Raw genomic sequence first — 27,913 nt, forward strand, 5'->3', positions numbered from 1 at the left:
GAAAAATTATTGAAAGCAGCAAGAGAAAAATGACAAATAACATACAAGGGAACTCCCATAAGGTTAAGAGCTGATTTCTCAGCAGAAACTCTATAAGTCAGAAGGTAGTGGCATGATATACTTAAAGTGATGAAAGAGGAGAACCTACAACCAAGATTACTCTACCTGGCAAGGATTTCATTCAGCTTTGATGGAGAAATCAAAAGCTTTACAGACAAACAAAAGCTAAGATAATTCAGCACCATGAAACCAGCTCTACAACAAATGCTAAAGGAACTTCTCTAAGTGGGAAACACAAGAGAAGAAAAGGACCTACAAAAACAAACCCAAAGCAATTAAGAAAATGGTCATAGGAACATACATATCAATAATTACCTTAAACGTGAATAGATTAAATGCTCCAATCAAAAGACACAGGCTTGCTGAATGGATACAAAACCAAGACCCATATATATGCTGTCTACAAGAGACCCACTTCAGACCTAGGGACACATACAGACTGAAAGTGAGGGGATGGAAAAAGATATTCCATGCAAATGGAAATCAAAAGAAAGCTGGAGTAGAAATACTCATATCAGATAAAATACACTTTAAAATAAAGAATGTTACAAGAGGCAAGGAAGGACGCTACATAATGACCAAGGGATCAATCCAAGAAGAAGATATAACAATTATAAATATATATGCACCCAACACAGGAGCACCTCAATACACATGGCAACTGCCTACAGCTATAAAAGAGGAAATCGACGGTAACACCATAATAGTGGGGGACTTTAACCCCTCACTTACACCAATGGACAGATCATCCAAAATGAAAATAAATAAGGAAACCGAAGCTTTAAATTACACAATAGACCAGATAGATTTAATTGATATTTATAGGACATTCCATCCAAAACCAGCAGATTACACTTTCTTCTCAAGTGCGCACGGAACATTCTCCAGGAGAGATCACATCTTGGGTCACAAATCAAGCGTCAGTAAATTTAAGAAAATTGAAATCATATCAAGCATCTCTTCTGACCACAATGCTATGAGATTAGAAATGACTTACAGGTAAAAAAAGTTAAAAACACAAACACAAGGAGGCTAGGCAATACGTTACTAAATAACCAATAGATCACTGAGGAAATCAAAGAGGAAATCCAAAAATTCCTAGAGACAAATGGCAATGAGAATATGACAATCCAAAATCTCTGGGATGCAGCAAAAGCCATTCTAAGAGGGAGGTTTATAGCTATACAAGCCTACCTCAAGAAACAAGAAAAATCTCAAATAAACAATGTAACGTTACACCTAAAGGAACTAGAGAAAGAAGAACAAACAAAACCCAAAGTGAGCAGAAGGAAAGAAATCATAAAGATTAGAGCAGAAATAAATGAAATAGAAACAAAGAAAACAATAGCAAAGGTCAATAAAAATAAAAGCTGGTTCTTTGAGAAGATAAACAAAATTGATAAACCATTAGCCAGACTCATCAAGAAAAAGAGGGAGAGTACTTAAATCAATAAAATTAAAATTGAAAAAGAAGTTACAAAAGACACTGCAGAAATAAAAAGCACCCTAAGAGACTACGACAAGCAACTCTATGCCAATAAAATGGACAACTTGGTAGAAATGGACAAACTCTTAGAAAGGTGTAACCTTTCAAGACTGAACCAGGAAGAAATAGAAAATATGAACAGACCAATCACAAGTAATGAATTTGAAACTGTGATGAAAAATCTTCCAAGAAACAAGAGTCCAGGACCAGATGGCTTCACAGGTGAATTCTATCAAACATTTAGAGAAGAGCTAACACCCATCCTTCTCAAACTCTTCCAAAAAATTGCAGAGGAAGGAGCACTCCCAAACTCATTCTATTAGGCTACCATCACCCTGATACCAAAATCAGACAAAGATACTACAAAAAAAAAAAAAATTACAGACCAATATCACTGATGAATATAGATGCAAAATCCTCAACAAAATACTAGCAAACAAAATCGAACAACACAATAAAGGGATCATACACCATGATCAAGTAGGATTTATCCCAGGGATGCAAGGATTCTTCAATATACGCAAATCAATCAATGTGATGCACCATATTAACAAATTGAAGAAGAAAAACCATATGATCGGGCTTCCCTGGTGGTGCAGTGGTTGAGAGTCCGCCTGCCGATGCAGGGGACATGTGTTCGTGCCCCCGTCCAGGAAGGTCCCACATGCCGTGGAGCGGCTAGGCCCGTGAGCCATGGCCGCTGAACCTGCGCGTCCGGAGCCTGTGCTCTGCAATGGGAGAGGCCACAACAGTGAGAGGCCCGCGTACCACAAAAAAAACAAAACAAACAAAAAAAACATATGATCATCTCAATACATGCAGAAAAAGCTTTTGACAATATTCAACACCCATTTGTGAAAAAAACTCTTCAGAAATTGGGCATAGAGGGAACCTACCTCAACATAATAAAGGCCATATATGACAAACCCACAGCAAACATCATAGTCAGTGGTGAAAAACTGAAAGCATTTCCTGTAAGATCAGGAACAAGACAAGGATGTCCACTCTCACCACTGTTAATCAACATAGTTTTGGAAGTCCTAGCCACGGCAATCACAGAAAAAAAAAAAAATAAAAGGAATACAAATTGGAAAAGAAGAGGTAAAAATGTCACTGTTTGCAGATGACATGATACTATATATAGAGAATCCTATATATATGCCACCAGAAAACTACCAGAGCTAATCAATGAATTTGATAAAGTTGCAGGATACACTATTAATGCACAGAAATCTCTTGCATTCCTCTACACTAATGATGAAAAATCTGAAAGAGAAATTAAGGAAACACTCGCATTTACCTCTGCAACAAAAATAATAAAGTACCTAGGAATAAACCTACCTAGGGAGACAAAAGACCTTTATGCAGAAAACTGTAAGACACTGATGAAAGAAATTAAAGGTGATACCAGCAGATGGAGGGATATACCATGTTCTTGGATTGGAAGAATCAATATTGTGAAAATGACTATACTATCCAAAGCAATCTACCGATTCAGTGCAATCCCTATCAAGTAACCAGTGGCATTATTTATGGAACTAGAACCAAAAATCTTAAAATTTATATAGAGACACAAAAGACCCTGAATAGCCAAAGCAGTCTTGAGGGAAAAAAATGGAGCTGGAGGAATCAGACTCCCTGACTTCAGACTATACTACAAAGGTACAGTAATCAAGACAATATGGCACTGGCACAGAAACAGAAACATAGATCAATGGAACAAGAGAGAAAGCCCAGAGATAAACCCATGCACCTATGGTCAACTAATCTATGACAAAGGAGGCAAGCGTATACAATGGGGAAAAGACAGTCTCTTGAATAAGTGGTGCTGGGAAAACTGGACAGCTACATATAAAAGAATGAAATTAGAATAAAAATTTTTTAAAAAGAACAAAAAAAATAAAATTAGAACACTCCCTAACACCATACACAAAAATAAACTCAAAATGGATTCAAGACCTAAATGTAAGACCGGACATTATAAAACTCTTAGAGGAAAACATAGGAAGAACACTCTTTGACATAAATCACAGCAAGATCTTTTTTGATCCACCTCCTAGAGTAATGGAAATAAAAACAAAAATAAACAAATGGGACCTAATGAAACTTAAAAGCTTTTGCACAGCAAAGGAAACCGTAAACAAGACAAAAAGACAACCCTCAGAATGGGAGAAAATATTTGCAAACAAAGCAACGGACAAAGGATTAATCTCCAAAATGTATAAACAGCTCATGCAGCTCAATATTATAAAAACAAACAACCCAATGCAAAAATGGGCAGAAGACCTAAATAAACATTTCTCCAAAGAAGACATACAGATGGCCAAGAAGCACATGAAAAGCTGCTCAACATCACTAATTATTAGAGAAATGCAAATCTAAACTACAGTGAGGTATCACCTCACACCTGTTAGCATGGGCATCATCAGAAAATCTACAAACAACAAATGCTGGAGAGGGTGTGGAGAAAAGGGAACTCTCTCGCACTGTTTGTGGGAATGTAAATTGATACAGCCACTATGGAGAACAGTATGGAGAGTCCTTAAAACCCCAAAACTAGAATTACCATATGATCCAGCAATCCCACTACTGGGCATATACCCAGAGAAAACCATAATTCAAAAAGATACATGCACCCCAATGTTCATTGCAGCACTATTTACTATAGCCAGGTCATGGAAGCAACCTAAATGCCCGTCGACAGACGAATGGATAAAGAAGTTGTGGGACATATATACAATGGAATATTACTCAGCCATAAAAAAGAACGAAATTGGTTCATTTGTTGAGACGTGGATGGATCTAGAAACTTTCATACAGAGTGAAGTAAGTCAGAAAGAGAAAAACAAATATTGTATATTAACGCATGTATGTGGAACCTAGAAAAATGGTATAGATGAACTCGTTTGCAGGGCAGAAGTTGAGACAGATGTAGAGAATAAACGTATGGACACCAAGGGGGGAAAGCGGTGGGGGTGGTGGTGGTGATGGTGTGATGAATTGGGCAATTGGGATTGACATGTATACACTGATGTGTATAAAATTGATGACTAATAACCTGCTGTATAAAAAAATTAATAAAATTCAAAAATGAAAAAAAATTACCTTATACAATTAGCCTGTGATTTACTTTTCACTTAACAATATATCATGGTCTTTTTTTTTTTTTTTTTTTGTGGTACACGGGCCTCTCACTGTTGTGGCCTCTCCCTTTTGCGGAGCACAGGCTTCGGACGCGCAGGCTCAGCGGCCATGGCTCATGGGCCTAGCTGCTCCACGGCATGTGGGAACTTCCCAGACCCGGGCACGAACCCGTGTCCCCTGCATCGGCAGGCAGACTCTCCACCACTGCACCACCAGGGAAGCCCCTACCATGGTCATTTGTACAATTAATATTGATCCATTCTCAATAGCAGTCCAAAATTTCATAGTACAAATGTGCTATAAATTATTCAGTCACTCCCCTATTTGTGAACATCCAGGTTGTTTGTAGTGATTATTCCATTGTCAATAATATTACAATAAATGTCCCTGTAGATATACTTTTAGAAACCAGTGCTTTACCTTTGTGGGATGTATTCCTCAAAGTAGGATCATAGGATCAAAGTGCATGCTCATTAAAACTGCTAAGAAACTAAATTTCCAACAGTAGGAGTTTGATTAGCGCACATCTCACACAAAGGAACATTCCTTACAAATAATGACAAATTTCTATTGGTTTTGAAAAGTGTTTGTTAGAAGCTATTAAGAGAAAAGCCATGTTATATAGTATTACCCTATTTTGTAAAAATATTTACATAGAATAAAAGACTTTAAGAACACTGAAAAAAAATCACTTTGTGGATAATTATTGTTGTATTTTAAACCCATCAATCACTTTTGCTTGTATTTATGTGCATTGGTTAAATTTGAACCTAGAATTGTCATGTTGGAAACACAATGAGTATTAACTATTTGCCACTGGAAGGGACAGATCATTAAAGGGCAGCATGGTACAAGATGATAGATAGTGGATTCAAGTTATAAAATCACATTTATTTATCTTCCTTCTTCCCTTCCTCTCTTTTATCCTACCCCCTCTGTCTTCTTCAATAAAAATTTAAAATAGCTAACTCATTAGATCATAATGTATAATCCATTATACTAATGTTTTGTTAAGTTTATAAATTCTATATTTTAGATATCTATTAAAAATATCAATACATATATAGAAAGCATTTGATGTTTAGATTCTTATATTCAGACTTCTCAAATATATATATATGTTACAGATCATTAATTATATTAGTTACAAAATGGTGACTTTGCAGTTTTTCTTAGAATATTATATTTTTTATCCTATAAGCATAATGAGAGCTTCCTTTTTAGTCTGAATTCAAATACAGATATTCACCCAAAGTAATAGTAAATTTTTGTGTACTTTTCCCCCCTCCATATGTATATCAAGTCCATCTGAGGCAGGGTTTGTAGGAAGGAAAGGAGAGAGAGAGAGAAAGGGTGTGTGCTCAAGATAGAGAGGAGAGAACAAAGTTGTGAACACACTGGAATCAAAACAAGTTGAATTACATTGCTGAATTCAAGAGGTGTTTCTATGTGAGGGCATCTCTCTGTAAAAGCTACAAGACATGCTCAAACTTCTGTAATGTGAAGAATGAATTAGATCAGAAAGGGAATCGCTGTGAATGAACCATCACAGAATTTTTAAAACCATAGAATTATTGTCAGATGGCCAGAGTTCCCTGCTGATACTGGTGCAGTGGATTTGTTGAGTCTTTGTCCAAGAGAGTTTAAACATTAAAATGGCTAAAGGTATGTGAAAGACAGAGAGACAGAGCCAAAGTGACAGAGAGACAAAGAGAAAAAAAGGCATCAAGAGACACAGAGAAAATATGAAAGTGCGTGTAATGAAGGAAGGTCAGAACAGTGTTTATTTCATGCTCGTAGGCAGTAGACCTGAGTTCTGCTTTAATCTCGTACTTGAACTTGGCAGCATCTAGCCTGTTGTGTCTCTGTTTTCTTATCTGTCAAATAGGAATAATAGTAACCTCTGTTCTACCTACTGCACAGGTTTTTGGCAATAATAGAATGAATTGTTAGATGTGGAATTGTTTTGAAAGCCTGAAATGCTCTCTGCAGATAAAAGGTCATATTATCCAAGCATAGCATTTTTACTTTTGCAGAATTAGAGTTAAGTGAGAAGAATATTTGCTTTTAGATTTTATAATTGGGATAATTTATTCAAATTATGAATACAGTTAAGCATTGTGTTCTTATAAGTCAAACGGTTTAGTAGAGTGTGGCTCGGAAGTCAAACGGGTTGATCTTTAAATCTTGCATCTACTTGTCATGTACTGGCTGTGCAATATTGGGTAGACTCTATAACTGCTCTGAGCTTCAGTTCCATGATGGCAAACTTAGCAAGTCATTGTGAGATTTACATGAGGGGTGGCTTTTCATTGCAGAACGTGGAATAATCCCTTAATAAATATTAGTTGTAGTGGTATTAGTACTACTATTACGATGATGACTCATGTTGTCATTATTGGTTAATTTTTTCACTTTGGTTAAGAAGCCTTGAAACTTCAGAGCTTTCACAACTAGGGGCATGATTGTTTGGTTTTTAAATTTTAGTTATTTAAAATATTTTTCAGGATATATGCCATCTCCCTTCAGGCAGACTCAAAGTATAATGTATTGAATGTATTCTAATGTATTAAAGCCTAATGCAAACTAAGCTGTTTGAAGAAGAAATTGAACCAAGTTCATCAAAGTAGAAGATCTGCCTTCCTAAGACCTGTAGGTCACTGTAACAAGGCTAAATTTGGCTCTCATTTTCTGGAAGCATCACTAGAGGAAGTGATGAATGACCCAACTCATAATTTTCAGCCAAGAGAAAGTATACACATTTAGGGCTTGGGGGGTTGGTAGAGAAACATGTTATTTTCCTCATGCTGAATTCAGACAAATGTAAGGCAATTTAAGATGAAAGGTAATTTATCTCAGAGATTAAATCTGAAAAGCAACTGAATAGGAGAATTTTTTTTAAATGATGTCTTTAATGATCAATTTTAAAATCAAGCCATTACAGTAATTGAAATGACAGTGCATAACACATGCTGATGACGTGAGCTATTGGATTTCAAAGGACTAGACAAAACATCATGGCTCCCAATCTATGCCCCGCAGGCAGGGTCACCCTGGGTGATGAGGAACTTAATGGATGTTCATAGTGTGACCATGTTGACCTTATTGGGAACAAATGAATGCTAAGAGATCTCAATTGTTTGTGTGCTTTGAAAGATAAAAAAGAAATTGCTTTGAAATGTCGAATTGAAATTAGACATATAAATATATGCCAAATGTTTTCTTCTCCATCATCGCTCTCTTTTTGTTTTGCAGGTTAGATCTTTAACTTCAAAAATAGAGTTAATTCATAATAGATCCAGCCACATGGTTCTTACATTCTGGAATGTGATGTGTGTAGTCTTATTCTCCCGGGATTCTTATGGTCATTATTCTCATGGAAAGCTGTTTACAGTTTGATGAAACCCCACAGTTCTTCTTCAGTGATATGAGAGAGGAGTTTATAGGACAGGAGTTTGATCTGGGCTCTTGTGGAGACTGCTCTGTTTTGAGTTAGGCTCACTAGGGTGAAGTAACTGGTAAGTGCCTCTCTGGAGCACTGAATGACTGCAGTAGTTGAATGGGAGACTTTCATATTGATTTTTTTGGAAGTTGATGAACACCTACAAAGAGCAATATCTTCTTTTTCTTTCATTAATACAAGTTTGCTTCATTTGTTAACATGTAACTAGTGATTTCAAGAGCTACTTAGCATCATTCCTAGTCAATGAGAATAAGATACGAGTATTAGTTAAAAAGAAGGCTTAAGTGATACATCAGCAAACAAATACTTCATGGGTTAACCATCTTCTCCTTGACCCAAATCATTGTTTATCTTTAGAGTTATAATATCTAAATTTCATTTAGATACTCATCTATTTTAGTACTACAGAAAAAAAGTTAGAAGAGAAATGGCAACTGGAAATTATTTGCGACCCATGTAATAGACAAAAGATTAATATCATTGACCACCTAAGAACTATGTTGCTATCATATATTTTGTCCCAGTGATTCACATGTTTTGTATCATATACTGATTATAGGTATGAACGCTGCAAGTAGTCTTGATTTCTTCATGACCTTTTGTGGTAAGATTGGGATAGCTATAGCAGAGTTTGTTGATGTGAAAATTTCGTCTGAAACCTGTTGAAAACTGATTTTCAGTTTTGAGGAAATATCTCAATTGGCCAATAGCTTTGCAGGATTAAATTTTATCTTTAAAAAATGTGGGCTGGTTGATATTTCTTAGCTCTGTACCTACAGAGTTTACTCAGGAAAGCTGTTAGGCCAGAAATAGGACCTACTGTTTGGGCAGAATCTCAACAGTTGGGGCAGTGAGAGGACTACTCCATGAGTTTTTCTTATTTCTAGATGATTCATTGAATATTTCACAGTATGTAGATGGAGTTGTCTTGCCACAGTGACTCCTGGAATTAGACGCTTTTAAGGGGCCTTGCAATTACTGTATCTGCGTAAAAGAGCCATGAATTACCAATGGGGGTTTGGATTTCTGAGCTGCCAACTGAAGATACTATACTGTAGATTAAGGACCTTGAAAGTGCATTTACTGCTTCTCCTGACATTTGAGCCTAAGACTGACCTTTGAGAGCTAGAAAGATTTAGTGAGAGTTTTTTTTTCAGTCAAAAAGTTGATTATAGAAATTTCCTAAACCATTTTTAAATTGCTTTAGCTGATTTTCATTCTTAGTAATAATTTTGACTGGTTTTTAAAGTGCCTAGCCGTCTTTGTTGAATGAGGGGATCAGATATTAATTCTCACATTTCTGGCGTGGCTGTGTTGAGCATATTTACGATTGCTCGGGATGTGCTCAGGGGGAAACTAATCTAAAGAGAGGCTGTGAAGGGAGAGTGAATTGCTTTTAGGCCACTGGAGATAGCTGGAAATTGGAGATGAGACCGTGTTCTCTTCTAACATGCAAGAGTTGCATGACAGTCGGTGATTTGAAGTTCAGGTAAATGTAAGAGTTGTGAGACAGTGGTCCCGAGACGTTCAATTATAAGAACTCATTAATAGGATAATAAGTGATGCTTTTAGTATCTGTTAAGTGATGAAATATGACAGAAGCCTCTATGAACTCAGTAACATTTTAAAGTAAATTTATATTATTTATTCTTTATGTCAGGTATATTACCTTAAGTCATACCTCTTCTTATAATCAACACTTCACTGTATTCTTAAGGCTTTAGAATGAAATAAAACTCTTTTACCACAGCCTTCAAGACCGTATGAGACCTGATTCCTGCTTCCCTTTGCAATGTCATTCTCCTTTCCCTTTCCTTCTAGCTCACTCTGTGCCTCAGCCACACAGGTCTCCTTCCTGAACCAATTGGACAGATCAAGTTCCTTCCAACCTCCGGACCTTTGTATGTGTTTTTTCTTTTACCCAGAATGCTCTTCTCCGTGATCTTGGCTTGGTTGGATCCTATCATCATGCAGTCCTCAGCTCAGAGAAGCCTTCCTGACACTTTGGTCTGAAAAAGCTTTCCCCACTCCTTGAAATAACACTAGTGCTACATAGATATTGCAAGCTACTACATGATAACCACAATGTAGAATAGCCTTTTATTAATGTCGAGAAAACTAATGAGGCTCTGTTTATTAATAGTGAATAATGTCATCTCTCTTGTTAGAGAAGTAGCTGTATATTTCCCTATGCTCACCTCAGAATTGCCCATTTTTATCTAAGATTGTGTAGAAAGACAATTAGTCTTTGAGTCTATTCAGGAACTCTCTCTGCAATAAGTAAATGGGGAAGTGGGCTCTCCAATTCGTTTTCTTAAAATTGAAATTTTGGAAGACCTGTAGCTAATCCTGCCATAAAGTTATCTGGGGATATTATACCACCTAATAAAATTTTTAAGGAAGGAAAGAATCATCATGTTAGTTTTAGCATTTATAAATTAAGGCACACTAAGTTCTTAGGGTGTTAGAAAAAGAATCTATATCTGATGTGTTGGAGCCAACGTACTGGCTCATATAAGAACTGCTTGTTAAATTTTCAGGATTTTTTTGCAAGCAGGTTGACTTTACATTAGTAGCTTGAAATTGGCTATAGTGGGAGTATTTATACCATGGAAATTGGCAAACACTACAAACCAGGGCTTGCTTTCTTTTTTTCCTGGAGAGTGCATTTAGCAGCGCACCATTATATATAGCCAATATTTCAGAGACTGACAACTGGATGATGACAAATCAATAGGGCCAACTCGAAATAACCAAGTCACCTTTATGGTTGTTTGCATTAAACTGTCACAAATTTGGGGCATAGAAGAAGTTGTTTTTGTTTTTTAAATAGATTATTTGTACACAGAAGCAGACAGGAAGGATAAAAAAATCAAGATCTTTGCATTTGCTTCTTACGCCTTTCAGGTCAAAATGTTCTTAAGCTATATACTCGGGGTTAGGGCAGTTAACCACCTTCGGGAACTTGTGCTAGCAGCTTTCCTCAGCTCTCATACTGATAACACAACGCAACTGATCGCATATGTAGCATCATGTCTTAGTTACAGTGAGTGTGTTAGACTGTTTCTTTAGGGAAAGGAAAACATTCCAAGAAGAGTTAGGTGGAGGCTGTGATTGATTATGGTTTATAATGTTGGAGCAAGTGGACACTAATGAGAGTTGCCCTAAGATTTTGAGCCTTCAATTGGAAACGACTTAAAGGAAAATTACACGAAGAGGCAGGGCTTTAAATATTACTCACTGACAAGAACATCTTTGAGTTACATTACTCTGTGAAGGCAGAGAGGGATTATTTGGGATGTTTCAGAGGCAAATGTCATTGGACAATATCTCTGTGAAGGGATATATGATAAGACGTAGGTCCTATATTTCTCAGTTTGTTTTAAAGTAACACAAAGGCATGTTTGAAAGCCTCCAGTTTGTTTCTTCAGGGACTTGAGATTGAATGTCCTCCATTTAAAATGAAATTGGGGCTTCCCTGGTGGCGTAGTGGTTGGGAGTCCACCTGCCGATGCAGGGGACACGGGTTCGTGCCCTGGTCCGGGAAGATCCCACATGCCACGGAGCGGCTGGGCCCGTGAGCCATGGTCGCTGAGCCTGCGCGTCCGGAGCCTGTGCTCCGCAACGGGAGAGGCCACAACAGTGAGAGGCCACAACAGTGAGGGGCCCGCGTACCGCAAAACAAAACAAAACAAAACAAAAAAATGAAATTGGAGAAGTAAGAGCATCCTGAAATTCCCCCCTCCCCTCCAGTTTGTGATAAGCACTTGGAAAAGTTGGAAAATTCTAAGGGATTGTGTAAGACTGCGTTATGTTGTCTTTTCTGATGTCTTTATAAAACAGGTTAGTTGTACCGTTTATGAGAAGAGAGAAGGTGGCTTTCTTCAATTATCTTTGGATGTAGCTAATTATCTTCTTGGAAGAGGGCTTTATTTTTAATGTTGCAGCATTTCTAGGACTTAGATTTTAATGGAACACTATTATTATTTCCCAAAGGATAAGATATCATCATCTGTAGCTGAACAAGTTGGTATTCTGGGATTGATAATATCTAGTTTTTATTATATTAAAAAATATGAACCAATTGATGGCCTTACTCTCTGGCTCAATGAAAATAAAGGAATTTGTAGGAAAGAGAATATTATGCAATGTGATTAAAATTAATTTCTTAAAGATCAAATAAGTCCTGTTATTTGGAAAAGTAGATCATTAGTAGAACAGTAGATCTCAGGGGTCACTATGAAGTTGCTACTGGTATTCTCGAGGTCAGGAATGGTGAAGATAATTAAAGAAGGAGATTTTATGAAAATCATAGATGGGGACAAAGTTTTGCATCTTGTGTTGAATACTCAAGGGAAACAACTCTTTGCCTCAGGAAAAATAAAGTTTTAGCAAGCCAGAATTAAAAAATAAATTAAAAGAAACATACAGTTAAATAGTCCTATCAAACTAAAGTAAAAGTCTCACAAACAGGACTTTTTAAGTACAGTCTATTCTGAAGACTCTGAAGTTCTTAACCACTGGCCATCCATCACCATCTGTTTATCAGGTGAAAATTCCTGCCGTTAGTATTTAGACACAGGCCATGTGAAAGAGAATCTATTGAAAAGAGTAGTATTGAATATGACAATAACAGTCAACCAATATTGAGTATTTAGGGCTTCCCTCGTGGCACAGTGGTTGAGAGTCTGCCTGCCGATGCAGGGGACACGGGTTCGTGCCCCGGTCTGGGAAGATCCCTACATGCCGCGGAGCGGCTGGGCCTGTGAGCCATGGCCGCTGAGCCTGAGTGTCCGCAGCCTGTGCTCCGCAACGGGAGGGGCCACAACAGTGAGAGGGCCGCGTACCGCAAAAAAAAAAAAAAAAAAAAAAAAAAAAAAAAAAAATTAAGTATCTAATTCATTATTTAAATGAGAAATAGATTATTATTTTTATTTTTCCTCATAGCAGAGTTACTTTTAATAAACTGCCTTTGAAATTAAAGAGTTTTTTCCATATAAAAAAGCATGCCCATTCTAGAAAATTTTATAGAGAAAAGTAGAAAGAAAAAATATAATTCTGTCAACAAAGGCAACCAATGCCAGAATTTTATTTCCTTCTGATACTGTTTCAAGTCATGACTGTGTACTCTATTACTATTCTTCCTATTACTGCAACTGCAATTACTACCACCACCTTTTCACCCACCATTTACTCAAAGTAACATTATATTTTTACCAGTCTTCACATAGTTTTTCCAGTTTTATTAAGAAATAGTTGATATTCATCACCATATAAATTTGAAGTGTACAGCATGATGGTTTGTTTACCTATATTGGGAGGTGATTATCACAGTAAGTTTAGTTAACATCCATCATCTCATATAGAGAAAAAGAAAAAGAAAATTCAAATAATTATCCTTGTGATGAAAATTCTTAGGATCTACTCTCTTAACTTTCCTTTGTATCATACAGTAATGTTAACTATAGTCATTATTTTGTACATTATGTCACTAGTACTTATTTATCTTATAACTGGAAGTCTGTACCTTTTGACTACCTTCCTCAGTTTCCCCCTCCCCGCCACACCACCTCTGGTAACCACAAGTCTGATCTCTTTTTTCTATGAGTTTTTTTTAAAATTTGATTCCACATAGAGTGAGATCATACAGTATTTTTCTTTCTCTGTCTGATTTATTTCACTTAGCATAATGCCTTCAAGATTCATCTGTGTAGTTACAAATGGTAGGATTTTCTCATTTTTTATGGCTGAATAATATTCCATTGTGTATCTATATCTATATATACATGCCTCAACTACTTCATCCATTCATCCATCAGTGGATGCATAGGTTGTTTTCAGGTCTTGGCTATTGCAAATAATTCTGCTATGAGCATGGTAATGCAGATATTTTTTCCAAGTTAGTGGAAATTCAGAAAAGTAAAACAACCTGCTCAAGGTTTTAACACATAACAGCACTAGGATTGGGACCCAAATATATCTAATTTGAAAGCCTATTTTCTTTACATTTCACACACACGTGCTTTTGTGTTCTAAAAACAATCTGTTTCATGCTTTTTCAGTTAAAAATAGTATAAGATTTTTTCCATGCTGTTCACACTCTTCATAAACAATTTAATTGCATCATAACAGTCCGTTCTAGGTATATTTTTCATGTTGATAAATTTTATATTGTTTTAATTTTTTATGTATACCTTTTTACTACTTAAAATCAAATCATTACAAAACATAATGTGAGAAGGCTAGATCAGTTAGACTGAGGTCTAGAACAGAAAACAGGAAGAACTGAGGAGTGCTAATGCCGTAGTCAGTATTCACTACTGCAGGTCACTTCCCTGAAAGTCACTCGTTAAGCAAATGTGAACAAGGACCAGCTTGTAGTCAGATGCTTTTCAAATTAAGACTTTTAACATAAAATTCCAAATGTGTTGCTTACACTCTGTGTTGCTAAGGACTTTGCTTTTGTCTTATCCAGTTTCTGACTTTTCTGACAGTACTCTGATTGTATAACTCCTGACAAAATATTTCTCGGTTTCTCTTTACTTTGAGTTTTGTATCCTTAGGAATTTATTTGAAACTTCTTATCCCAGAGAATCAAATGATCACCATATTTCTAGTTCTGCAAAACTTCCCTGTTAACCACTGAATCCCAATTATAGAATTTGTAAATATTTTTCCTGCCGACTACCTGTTTAATCCCATGTGTAAACCATATTGTGTTTAAAACATCTTGTTCAGTACAGTTTTATCTGCCTAGTTACCTCAATTTAAGCTGCTTGAAGAAATAAATCTTCTCTAAAGAAGCATGAGGTATGGAGAAAGAACTGTCACATTTATACCAGTTTTTCCAAACAGCTAATTAAGTATCCAATTCTTTACTGTTTTCTTAAATCCAGCATATTTCTTGAGCACCTGTACTGTAACTGGCATTGTAGTAGACACTGGGCATATAGTAGAGAAAAAGCTAAAAATGATCCCTGCCCTCACAGAGCATAAAGTCTAGTGGAAGAGGCACACAAAAAAATAAGTAAACAAATTGTGTATAATAATAAGTAAAGGGCTTCCCTGGTGGCGCAGTGGTTGAGAGTCCGCCTGCCGATGCAGGGGACACGGGTTTGTGCCCCGGTCCGGGAAGATCCCACATGCCACGGAGCATCTGGGCCCGTGAGCCATGGCCGCTGAGCCTGCGCGTCCGGAACCTGTGCTCTGCAACGGGAGAGGCCACAACAGTGAGAGGCCCGTGTACCGCAAAAAAAACACACAACACAATAATAATAAGTAAAACAAATAAGTAAAACAAAATGGAATTGTATGGTTTTGCTTGTTTGTCGGTCCCATATACATTAAATGATATTTTACTTAAAGGAAAATTTCTTAATGTCTTTCCTGCTGCCATGGAGTTACTTTGTTCTCAGGTCTGTCAGGAAACTATCGGCTTCCTAACAAGAAAATGCCTTTGTAGTGTGCCTGAATGCTGTCTGGCTCTGCTCAACTCCACAAACGGTGAAAGCGCTTGTCAGCTCTGCCAGTAAATCTTCCCTCTCTTACCATAGGTCCAAGGATCTTATAAAGGAAGCCATCCTTGACAACGACTTTATGAAGAACTTGGAGCTGTCACAGATCCAAGAGATTGTGGACTGTATGTACCCAGTGGAGTACGGCAAAGACAGCTGCATCATCAAAGAAGGAGATGTGGGGTCGCTGGTGTATGTCATGGAAGGTATGGTTTGTAACTATGTTCCTCTGACATTCAAATATTCTCTTTCCGTCTTATCAGCCTGCACACAGATGGCAATGCATTGCACGATACAATTCCGTTTTTCCTTTTTGTTGTTGTTGAGAAATAGTTTGAAAAGAGGTAGGACACTGCTTAGTGGTTGATTAATCATTTGAAGTGTTTGTGTTTAGAATTATTAATATGAGAATCTAGTATTTTTTCACACCTGGGGGAAGGATGATAACGTGAAAGAAAGAATTGCTATTTATTGCACTGAATAAGACCACACACTGTCAGCTCATTGAGCAAACTCACAAAGCTTCAATGAAAGCTCAAGTCTCTTGGAAGTATTTTTGGTCAGATAATCAAAGTGTCTTCAGCTCTACTTTTACCTCCCAGTATATGACTAGGTTTCCTGCTATGATGCTTCTATAAAAAGAGAATGTTTTCAGTGTTTCATATGTGTCTGATAGAGGCAGATCATGAAGGTTGGATGGTATATTAGCCACCTGATTAATAAGAGCAATAGCTTGCTTCATAAATCTTGCACAAACTAAGGTAGAAACTGCTTTGAAAAAAACCCGAGGCATGCACTGTATAAATACGTTCTGCGCTTACGTAAATTTTCATAATGTGTATTTCTAACTTGAAATTTATGATGGCATGTTTTCCTTTTGGAGGAAGAAAGAAGCCATGAAGAAATCATGACTGAATTAGCGGAGAAGAAAGTGAGTTCAGAAATGTCTGTAACAGAAGGCGGTTGGCGTAGAAAAATCACAGTCGATTTATCTGATGGCAGTTCGTGTTTTACCCAGAACATTCACGGCAGAGTCCTATAACTGTCAAGTTTCTAGGTCATTCAGAGGAGGGGTGTATTTGGGCAAGTCAATCAACTTCACTGAGTTTCACCCGGCTTATAAAAAAGAAGATACTATTTCTTTCTGGCAGTGGTTTTCAACTGGTGATGATTCTGTTCCCCAGGGACATTTGGCAATGTCTGGAGACATCTGGTTGTTGCAATGTGAGTGAGTGTGGAAGTGGGGGGAGTCTCCTAGCATCTATTAGGTAAAGACCAGGGGTGCTACTCAACAGGGCAGCGACCCACAGCAAAGAATTACCTGTCCTTAGTGCCTGTGCTGAAAAACTTGCTTTCTAACTTCTTTGTAGGATTGTTATGAAGTTAGTATGGAATAAGTTGTGTGGATGTGTAATGTAAAGTGTAAAGCATTGTAGAGTAGCAATCAGTTTTATTCATATACGTAGCTGATTCACTTTGTTATACAGCAGAAACTGACACACCATCGTAAAGCAATTATACTCCAATAAAGATGTTAAAAAGTAAATAAATAAGAAGAAAAGATCAGTATTAATATTTCCATTAAATACTTGACATTATGTAAGAAGTGTTCTTTCTACACTAATTTTTCTTTGTGTCTTTTTTGACATATATCAGGCACCTGATATTTAAGTATTAATTTCTGTCATTTTTATTTCTTTATAGTTTTCAGCTTTTGTGTCAGTGTTATAAAGTTTTCCTCAAGCCAGAAGGACATAAATGTTCGGCTAGGCTTTCTTCCAACAAAAACAAAATACAATAAACAAAAACACAAACAATATACACTTGATAGAGAATTGCAGGGAAAGGAGGTGAAATTATAGGGCAAGGGTATATGTGGAAGGATGAGAGAAATGGACGAAATATACAGAGGCCAAGTGGAGGATATAAATATAGAGGCAAAATGTTAAGAACTATTAACAATTAGAAACCAAGTTTAAAGTATTTATGAGATTATAACATATCAATAGTTTCATATTATTTGATTATGTATTTTATTGGCAGGTATGTTTTTAAGAACACAGCTATTGTATAAAGCAGGGTGTACTTCACTTCAGCGATTTTCAAATGTTCGTTATTGATATTCCATTCAAGAAATGAGTATTTTGAAAACCTGTATGTTGCAGTTTTCCTCGTATATTTTTTCTAAAAAATTCTTTTTATTCGCGCCATTTGTGTTTTCTAAGACTAACTGCAACTTTACTAGCTATATTAGAAGAAGCTTGGAAATCGTAGTTAATATTTATTGAGTTTTTAGAATTCAGTGTCCAACATATAGAGCATGCTTTTTCTAAACAGTTTCCATGTATAAAATTTATTTAATTCTCAAAGTAATCCCGTGAGGTTAGGGGCTAATGTTTATTATCCCCTTTTATAGACAAGAAGACTGAGGCCCAACTGGTTTAGAGTTAGGAGTGAACCCAAGTAATCTGGATTCAGAACCCAAGCTCTTAACTATAGGGCTATGTATTAGTGAGGGTTCTCCAGAGAAAAAGAGCCAATAGGGTGTGTGTGTGTTTGTGTATCCGGGTACTGAGAGAGAGGTTTATTTTAAGGAATTGGCTTCCGTGATTGTGGAAGCTGGCAAGTCCAAAACCCTCAGGGTAAGGCCAGCAGGCTGGAGACGCAGGGAAAGGTTGATGCAACAGCTCAAGTCTGAAAGCCAACTGCTGGCGGAATTCACCTTCCTCAGGGGATGTCAGTCTTTTTTCTGTTAAGGCCTTCAACTGATCGGATGAGGTCTACCGACATTAAGAAAGTAATCTGCTTTAACTCAAAGACTAATGATTTAAACGTTAATTCCATCTAAAAAAATACCTTCACAGAAATGTCTAGTGTAATGTTTGACCAAATATCTGGATGTCATGGGTTTGCAAGTTGACCTGGAAAATTAACCATCACAGGTCCATTCCTTGTCAACTTGGCACCCATATACATCTCCTTAAACCATACTCAGCCTCCAAGTAAAGACAGTAACAGGGTCATACTTCTGCCTAACATGACATAATGATCCTGTGTACAATGAAAACAAACAAACCCTTTTCCCAGAAAAGGATGCAAAGCCCGTGGGTAGTGTTTACTCTTCTCCTTAATACCTCATAAATCAAATACTATGATGTGAAGTTAACAATACTTAAATACTATGATATAAAGTCAATACATCTTATGTTATATGATAAGGACTTATAAGAGAGAAGGAAACAAAGATTTTATGCACACATGCACTCACTCATACATACAAACACATTTGTAACAAAATAAAGAAGAAATACCTGTGGCAGATGTCCCTAAGTAAAGGTAAATATACTAATTTTTTCCCCATTGCATCAAGCTAATTTTAATATATTTTATTTATCTTCTTTTTACTGCTAGATTGACTAAATAGCAAGTCATCTTAATTATGCTTTTAAAAACAGGGTACCAGTATTCAAAGTCACAGATTTTGCTATGATGCTATTGTTTGCTTCAGTTAAACTCACTAAATGACCATGATCTTATAACCTGATGCTGATCTGTCCCCAAGCCGTAATTCTAATCAGTTCCATGTAAGTTTGGCTGATTTTATGCTAATATTCTCATGTCAAAATAATTTTTAAAAACCCATCATTTAAACTTTTATAAGTTTTAATTGAGGAAATGTTTTATTGCTTAGTTTTTTATCAACATATTTAATCTTCTCAAAATTTAGATAGCACCCTTCTTGATATAGACGGATTCTTTTTCATCTGTGAACATTATTAATATTTATAGAGTATACCCTAGCAACAGTGGATGAATAGGCTATAGAGGATCTTTCACAAACTTGCATATTATCAAAACGTTCAGAAAAACACCCAGGAGTTAACATGAAAAATCAGTCCAATTTTTCCTGTCTCTCTTCAGTTAAATGAAGTTTTCTTCATAAAATACTTGTTTAACCTGTGTCCTTAATGATTTTTGTTTTAGCTTGGGCAGTGTCCCAAGTATTACTGCATACCTAAATGCCAAATTTTCTCATCGTTTTAACAAAGGAGAATGGTCGTATGTTAAGACTTTACTAATTAGGATGACTGGGGAAAAATCATCTGGAGGTAGTGTAAATATATCATGTATTTTCAAGCAAAATGAGTTGTATGACTTTCAGTTATTTACAGTTACTGGCTAGTGGAAGTTTCTAGTTTTGATCAGAATTGTTTTGGTATTAGTTACTTAAGGCAGCAGTGGATCAAGTTGCTAAGGCTTGATTTATATTTTAATTATGTTTTCAAATATATAAATGACTCTTACAGAATACTTGAATACAGCTTATTTTCTTAAACCAATAGATATTGGCCTTAATTATGATGTAATACCTGTTAATATCTTTACATTCTTGCCCTCTTTTTTTTTCCATAAACATAAACGTCTGCCTACTGTCATCCAAAAGAAATTCTCATTTAGTGATTGAGAATTGGATATGTAAATCAAACACCTTCTTTAGGAATCTAATATTTTTGTAGTGAAAAATGTCTAGTTTATATCCATTGAAGTGGTTGATTTGCTTAGAGATATCATAGTTCCTGTGATCTTTCATTGTGGAAGCAGACAGATTATATTTTGTTTTCTGAAAATGGCAAGTACCTGTTTAGTGTTCTTTGATTATTGGCTATTTTAAGTTAAACTTTTAAGTGAAACCATCATGTTGCTGTTTTTCACAAGGTGCTTGTTAATGATAACGACTTTTATTAAGTCCTTATATATGGTCTCATATCCATCCCTCTCCTCTTATTAGTTCCTTCTTTCTTTCTGCAAGCATAACTGTGATTTGGTTTAATCTTTTTCTGTCTACCATCAATAGCACTGATTTTGTTTTCTTCGCAGTTTTTTAAAAATACTTTCATAAGAAGGAACAATTCTTTCAACTCATCACACAAGTGATTTTTTAAATAGGCCTTTTGTACACTAATTCTAAGGGATCTGTGATTATTCGCATCATCTCTCAAGGTTCTGTTGTTATTGCACTGAGGTTTCCCTTTTGTCTTTTGAAGACTGGTCATCTGCTTCCCTTTCCAGCGAGTCGGTTGATACCAGGTCTGCTTGTTGAGCTGATGTCCAACACTATTCTTCAACATGGATAATGGACCATGCTGGCCACCCACCATCAACAGTAAACTTATACAACTTCACACTGCAAGTTCTCTCCCACCCCCATCCCATCCCCTGAAACATTTTTACTGTTTTTATGATTAAATAACATACGAAAGCTGACATTCAAAGAGGAATTTTTATGTAAAATTGAACACTAATGAAGAGCTTCACCATGTCAGTTGGCATTCAAAACACTACCTGAGAGTATGAGGGAGTTGAATGCATTTTCATATGAATTAGTTCAGTAAATTTAACATGAGAAACAGACCATTTTATTCTCCAAAATCAGGTGTTGCCTTTTGGCCTTTTGAGTTTTTCATGTTCATCTGAAAGCTATGGTTAGAATAGTTAAAATATCAATGCACTTAAAGTTATTTTTGCAGTCCTTTTACAGGACCAAGCTTATCATGTTAATGATAAAGAACAAGCTGATGTGCTGTGTTAAAAATAAGACAACAGGCCCTGAATGCATCCACTTATGCTAAGCCCCATGTCACCAAATTGAGACTCAGTTATAGTTTTGGCTCTCCCAGAAATGGAATCTTAAACCAGTCAATCAGGAGTCACCTAATTAGCAGTAGTTAGGTAATCTGCCTGGTAGGCCCCTGACATCCCCTAAAAGGAAATTGACCTTGGCATAACCAATCCACTTTTTTGTCTAATATCACTTCCTCGTTCCTGCTCCCTTCTGCCTATAAAAGCCTTTTATTTTGTACAGCTCTTTAGGACTTCTTTCGTATTTACTTGATTGAATACTGCCCAATTCATGAACCATTAATTAAAACCAGTAAGATCTTTAAAATTTACTCAGTTGAATTTTGTTTTTTAACAACTGCTTATATAAAACCAAAATATCTATTTGGAGAAAATTTATAAGCAAAGGGAATCTGGAAGTTTTAAATGTGAATATTAAAATGTATTTTAGTTATGGAGTTAATGGCAAGGACAGGGAACTGAGACAGTTAGATGCCCCATGGGGTATCATGTTTATTTTGGGGTGCCAACCTTTCAAAAAGACTTGAATATACTTGAGTGAGTGCAGGAAGCATAACATTTATTTTTAGCAAGTTGCCATATCATGTACAGATGAAAGGTTCAGGAGGAGAGAATAACTGTTTTTAAAAGCTGAAAACACTCTCACATGAAAAGGGAGTTGGTCTTCATGAATCTAGATGACCAAAGAAAATGCAAGTTATAGGGAAGCTTACACTGGGTCTGCTTGAGAATCAATATTCTGCTAATTAATACGTTCTAGAAGTGATGAAGCAACCTGATGTCATGGCAAGAACCCCATCTCAGGAGGCACTCTAGCAGTGACTACATAGCATCTGCTTGGATAAAGTTTGTGTGGGTGGAGGGGGGTGGTTCCCTGTGGCTGAATTGAACACATCTCCTAATCCCTTTCCCAAGCTCCAAGATTCTGAGTTTGTGTTTTCTTTGAACAAGTACCTTACAAGTTAGCTTATGAGAGCCCCGCCCTCCAAAAGTTTCTTCTTAAAAACCCACCCCTGGATACAATGTGCATGTTTACTTTGGAATGTTTTTGTATTTCATATTATGTAAATCTAGTAATACTGCCTGTATTCTTCTGCTACTTCACTTTTTTTTCAATATTAGCTCCCACTATTTTATACCCAATTTCTTTATCCTTTCTGCTATTGATTATACTTGGATTGTTTCCAGTTATGTTGCTCCTGATTACTAATGAGGTTGAGCATCTTTTCGTGTGTTTATATGCAGTTTGTGTTCTATGAAGTGTCTGTTGGAGTCTTCTGCCCATTTTTTTGTTGGTTGGTTGACTTTACATATTTCGGAGTTTAATCCTTGTCAATTACATGCATTGCAAATATTTTTCTCCCATCTATATAGCTTGTAGTTTTACTACTTTGTGAGTATCTTCTGAGGAACAGAAGTTACTAATTTTAATGTAGTCGAATATATCAGTCTTCTTCTTGGTCTGTGCTTTTTGTATCTCTGTAAGAAATCCTGGAAGGCAGTGTTTCTCATGCCCACATATGTGTGGATGAGTATGTGTGTGTCCGTGAAGGCATGTGTGTAGTAGGTTAGGCAGGTGAGGTATTATCTTTAAGGACTATATCCACATTTGTAATCTAAAGGAGTGTTGTCTCTTTCAAAGCAGGAAGCTGGAAAGGCAGTACATTTTAGCTTCTGTGTCCTTTTTTTCCAACATATTTAAAGAATTCTGTATAAGTTGTCCTTAGGGGACAGTAAATATGTTTTTGAATATGCTTGATGATAGCGATTTCCTTTCCCTGTGAGGGTAGATTTTAATTTGGAAATAATCACAAGCCGTTTAGTGACAGATTTGATGAATAGGGGTAAGTGATTAATATTTTTTTTGGCTAAAGTTTCTAAGGGTGTATGTGTATGTACCACTATAAAGTAATGACATTTTTTGTATAATTCAAGAAAAATTAAAGAAGTTTGATCAAGAACATCATTATCCAAAAATGACATATTTTGAAGGATAGTATTCTTAATATTGATTTGGATACTGAAGTCCTTGTTTGATTTTGTAAAATAAGCCTTATCACGTTGTGGTTATACTAATGTATAGTTCTCCATTTTCTTTCTAAATTATTAATGGTGAAAAAGAAAGTGAAGAGTGTAGCTTTTCTTACTTTTGAAGACTCCTGAAAGCCAAAATAATTAAAACTTGCTATGCTTATTTTTTTGAGATGATAGTTGAAAAGCCATCAATTTTTTTCAAAAAAATTAATCTGAAATTGGTACAACAGATCATGGATTATGTTAAAAAGGTACAACTATCTTTTCTTCTTCACAACAGTTACGGGATTTACTTCTGTGCTGACTCATTTTGCTAAAATATCACTATATCCATTCTTCAATTTCGAGAGAATGGCAAATTTGAAAGTTTAAAAATATATTTTTGATGAAAATGAAAACCAAAATCAGCATAGCTGAAAAAATGAAAAGAAAATGTGGATTAGTACCTTCTTGACAATTGTGTAAGAACACATTGATTTCTTGCTAATGAGGTGAAATTTACTTCAGCCATCCTTTCATGGAACTGTTGAGAAGTTTGCATGCTCAACAATAAACAGGATTCTAAAATTGTTGAGGGCTCATTTTAAGAACTCACAGATGTATTTCTTCAGGGACTTTAACAAGATTTTCAGTGATTTTTGTGGGGGGGCTAGATAGACTAATGCTTTTAATATCCATCCCTCTAATGAAAAATCCTTGAATGGTTAGTAATCGTTTTGGCACACTCTCAAAGGGCAGGGAAGATGGGCGCTACTTCCCAGCACAGTGAAACTGCCTGGTGTGACTACCATGGCAACCGTCCACCCACCCCCACTCCAGGAAAGATTGAAATGGGTCTCTGAAGTCCTTCTTGGAATTCTCCCATGACTCCGCATTTGAGGAACGCAGCCTGTAATTGCACATACTTTATCTGAATTTAACTACTGTACCTTTGGAAGGTTGCGTTCTGAGTCTGATCTTTATGTTTTGATATTTATATTTAGATTTATATAATGATCTTTATATTTTATATTTAGGCCCTTCCATAAACTCCTTTCTGATGAAAATGAAAATATTTTTGTACCAAAGCTCCTGCAGAAGTGCCCAGATTTAGAATCATGATAGATGACTTAAAATGGTATTAAAATCAATTCCTGAGAATCTACATTTCATACATATTTAAAGTATCAAGGACTTGTTACTGAGTATATTTACATTAATGATTTATTTAATACCATTTTTTTGCCTAATTTGCCCAACTTTACCAAATTAAGTAGCTTTCTTTGTATCCAAAACTATCTTATAGTTATTCATAAGAATATATTTGAGCTAATGCTTTTAAACCCAAACATTTACTTTTTATTTGCTCTTTGCAATCTTGTGTAACTTAACTGGAAGAGTTAAGTTATTCTGTACACTTTTCAATATCAAAGCAAGTTACTCTGTTAATTTATCAATAGCAAAGCCATATTAGAAAAAGCATCTAGTGAAGGTGGCCAAACTCTTATGAAAGGTGGTTTTCCATTTCACAAATACACAATGGTGTATTTTCAGAGAGAAACCAAAATTTTTCATAAAATCGTAATTAATAGTCAGTGTTTAAAATTTTCCTTCAAAATCGAGTATGCTTCTTTAAAAGATCATTTATTCCCTACTGGTAAAACGAAGAGAGTGAGTGAGCATTTATTCCCAGTAGAACTTAGTTAATAGCCTATTGTAATAACTTTCATTAAAAGCCATTCACATACTCATCAATTTTTCTCATTTTTATGACTATAAGAACATAATTCAGTGTTACATTTTATATTTGGCTCATGTTTATAGACCATCATTTTACATTACTCTTTTATTAAATTGCATTTCATAATGGTTTAGAATATTTAATACCTTCAGCATATTCTTAAGGTAGATCTATGCTTTCTCCGATGGTTCATTCAATAATGGTACATGCCGTCAAATTAAAGCCATATTTAAAAGATTTCTGGTGCAAAGATTTGTATTGACTCACCCTGTTGGAAATACACACATATTTGTACTTTGTGCCCATGTACATGTACATGAGTTTACATGAAGTTATCCACTCTCAGAGTTCGGCTTATCTTCCAGGAGATGATGGGGTGGTGGTAGTATCATATATAGGATTCTATAAATGGTTAAAATCAAATTTACAAGAAAAGCAGAAGATTAATGATAAGTATTGATGATAAGGCTCTCATGTGATTTAAAATTAGTCTGCAAAGAAAAAGCACTTGGTTTGTAGGTTTTTGAGCACCATTGTGCAGACCATTCTCTTCAAAGCAAATTAAGGTGACTTGTACAGAAACTTTTGGAATTTCATTTAATCCTATGAATTTGAATTTTTATATAAGTTTATCAGTTGTAAAGGTCAAAGGCATATGAAATAGGAAAAATGTTTCAGCAGATTTTTCTTTGTGTTGAGAATTAGGTTACATATATACATAGCAGGCATTGCTGAACTACCATACTTTCTCTCCCTCCATATGGTGTGTTTCTACAAAAGTAGAAAGGGTGTTATAGATAAAGCAGAGCTTGGATTTAACTGAATGTAGTTCATGAATATATGAAATTCTTTGTATTTCCCTCAACAATTGAGAATAGCAAAGAAAGTTTTCAATGAAGTTCTTCAATAGTTTCCTTACTATGATTTACTAATTCATTTATTTGATTATTCATTTCTCAATTTCGATTCCTAAAAACTACCTCCTCGATGCTGACTATATCTCAGTGGGCACTGAGGATGTAATAGTGAACAAGACATACACGGCCCCTTCTCTTCTAGAGTTTCCATCCTGGTGATGGTAATAGGGGAAAAGGACAAAGAAAAAGCATGGAGGCAAGCAAATACATTCAGACAGTGATCAGTGCTATGAATACATTAGATACAACAGGATGATGTAAGAGAGAATCATGAAGGTGGGTGTCGTAATGATTGGGTGGCTCAGGGAAGGTTTCGCTGCAAGGGGAACATTTGAGTTGAAACCTGAATGACAAGAAGGAGCCAGACGCAAAAGTGTGGATACAGGATTCCAGATGAGGTCAGACAATGGCAAGTAGTAAAGCTACAAGGTGGGGAAATGTTAGAGACAGAAAGACGGCAATGGCATGAGTTAAGGTTGGAAAGGTTGGCAGAGGCAAGGTCACATGTGGTACCCAATAAGTAGTTGATTTTTTATTCCAAGAGATTTAGGGGTTTAGGTTGAGATGGGACCTGGTTTGATTTATGTTTAATAGGTAAAAAAAAAAAAATGGATGGCACTAATAATCAGAGGTTGGAAAACATGTGTTGTAAAGTGGTGGGAGCAACAGGGATACCATTTGGGGGGCTATAGCAGTAATCTAAGCAAACTATGATGTTGGCTTGGGCTTGGATGGCAGTGTGGGAGATGCGGGAAGTGTGGTATATTCTGCAGCTCACAGTTGTGATATGGGTGAGAAAGAAAGAGAAATTAGGAATGACTTTTAGGTTTTTGATTTAAATAGTTGGGTAATGGTGGTGCCATTTTCCAAGATGGGAAAAAGTGAGAGGTGTTCGTGTTTAAGAAAGTAAATCAAGAATTCTGTTATGACAAGGTGAAGTCAAGGTGCCTATTAGACATCCCACTGGAGATTTCAAGTTGATGACAGTGGATACACGTCTGAAAGCTCAGTTAAGAGGTCAGATTGTGGCGGTACAAGAATTATAACTAAACCAAGCATAAGAGGAAGATTGACGAAAGTAGTTCTCTTATAATTATAGTTGTTTTACATGCCGCAGGTTAAGTAGGTAAATCATAGATACAAACGTTCATAAATATTTTAAAATTATCCATGAAAAATCCTCACAGAAAACTGAAAATTTCTTCCTACTTTGTGCAGACTAGTATCCTTAAGGCAAAGTGTAGTCTGTGGACCCTTTTAGGGGCTCCTTGAGGTCAAACCTATTTTCATAATAACATGAGCATGTTATTTGTCTTCTGTCTCATTCTCTCATGAGTGTACAGTAGAGTTTTGTAGAAGCCACATGATATGTGAGATATAGCAGCAGGTTGAATACAGAAGCAGAAAGTGCAGCTATCTTCTATTGAGCCAGACATCAATTAGATTTCCAAACAGTATAAAACAGTGGGATGGTTCCTATTAAATTTTTTGTTTTTAAAATGTAGTTAATTTTATTTAAAACTATATTTTAACATGTAATAAGTTTATTACTTTCAAGAGAGTGACTATTTACAAAAATTCTCAGTTTTAAGGTTTAATGGAATAAATATCGATAAATGCAGCCCATTTAAGCAAAAGCTTTTTGAGGTTTTCAGTAATTTTTCATAATGCAAAGAGGTTTTGAGGATAAAAGTTTGAGAACCACTGCCTTAAGCTATATGACCTGAAGACAAATATGACCAATTGGATGTTTGTTTCAGAAAACAATCGAGGATTAGTTTAAGGTTCAAAATATCAGATATCAACTCCCCAGCCTTCAAATAGCACAGAAATAGGACCATGTTACAAAACAAATGGTTTTTTAAATAAAGTCTTGGTTCATTAGAAACAAAATTTTCTGTAAGGGCTGGCATTTAAATCTAGAGCAAATAGCCA

The 27,913-nt window shown here is 36.0% G+C and overlaps 1 protein-coding gene across 7 annotated transcripts in view; it reads left to right on the forward strand.

The window, feature by feature from the left end:
- The window catches only part of PRKG1 (protein kinase cGMP-dependent 1), a 1,402,246-nt gene that overhangs the window by 363,154 nt on the left and 1,011,179 nt on the right, over positions 1-27,913 (forward strand). For all 7 annotated transcript variants that reach the window (XM_079899910.1, XM_079899911.1, XM_079899912.1 and 4 more), the window contains one exon: positions 15,707-15,873. In XM_079899910.1, coding sequence (XP_079756036.1) covers positions 15,707-15,873 — 167 coding nt within the window. The remainder of the gene's footprint in view (positions 1-15,706; positions 15,874-27,913) is intronic.

The sequence above is a fragment of the Stenella coeruleoalba genome (assembly GCF_951394435.1).
Source record: "Stenella coeruleoalba genome assembly, chromosome: 16".
NCBI lineage: Eukaryota > Metazoa > Chordata > Mammalia > Artiodactyla > Delphinidae > Stenella > Stenella coeruleoalba.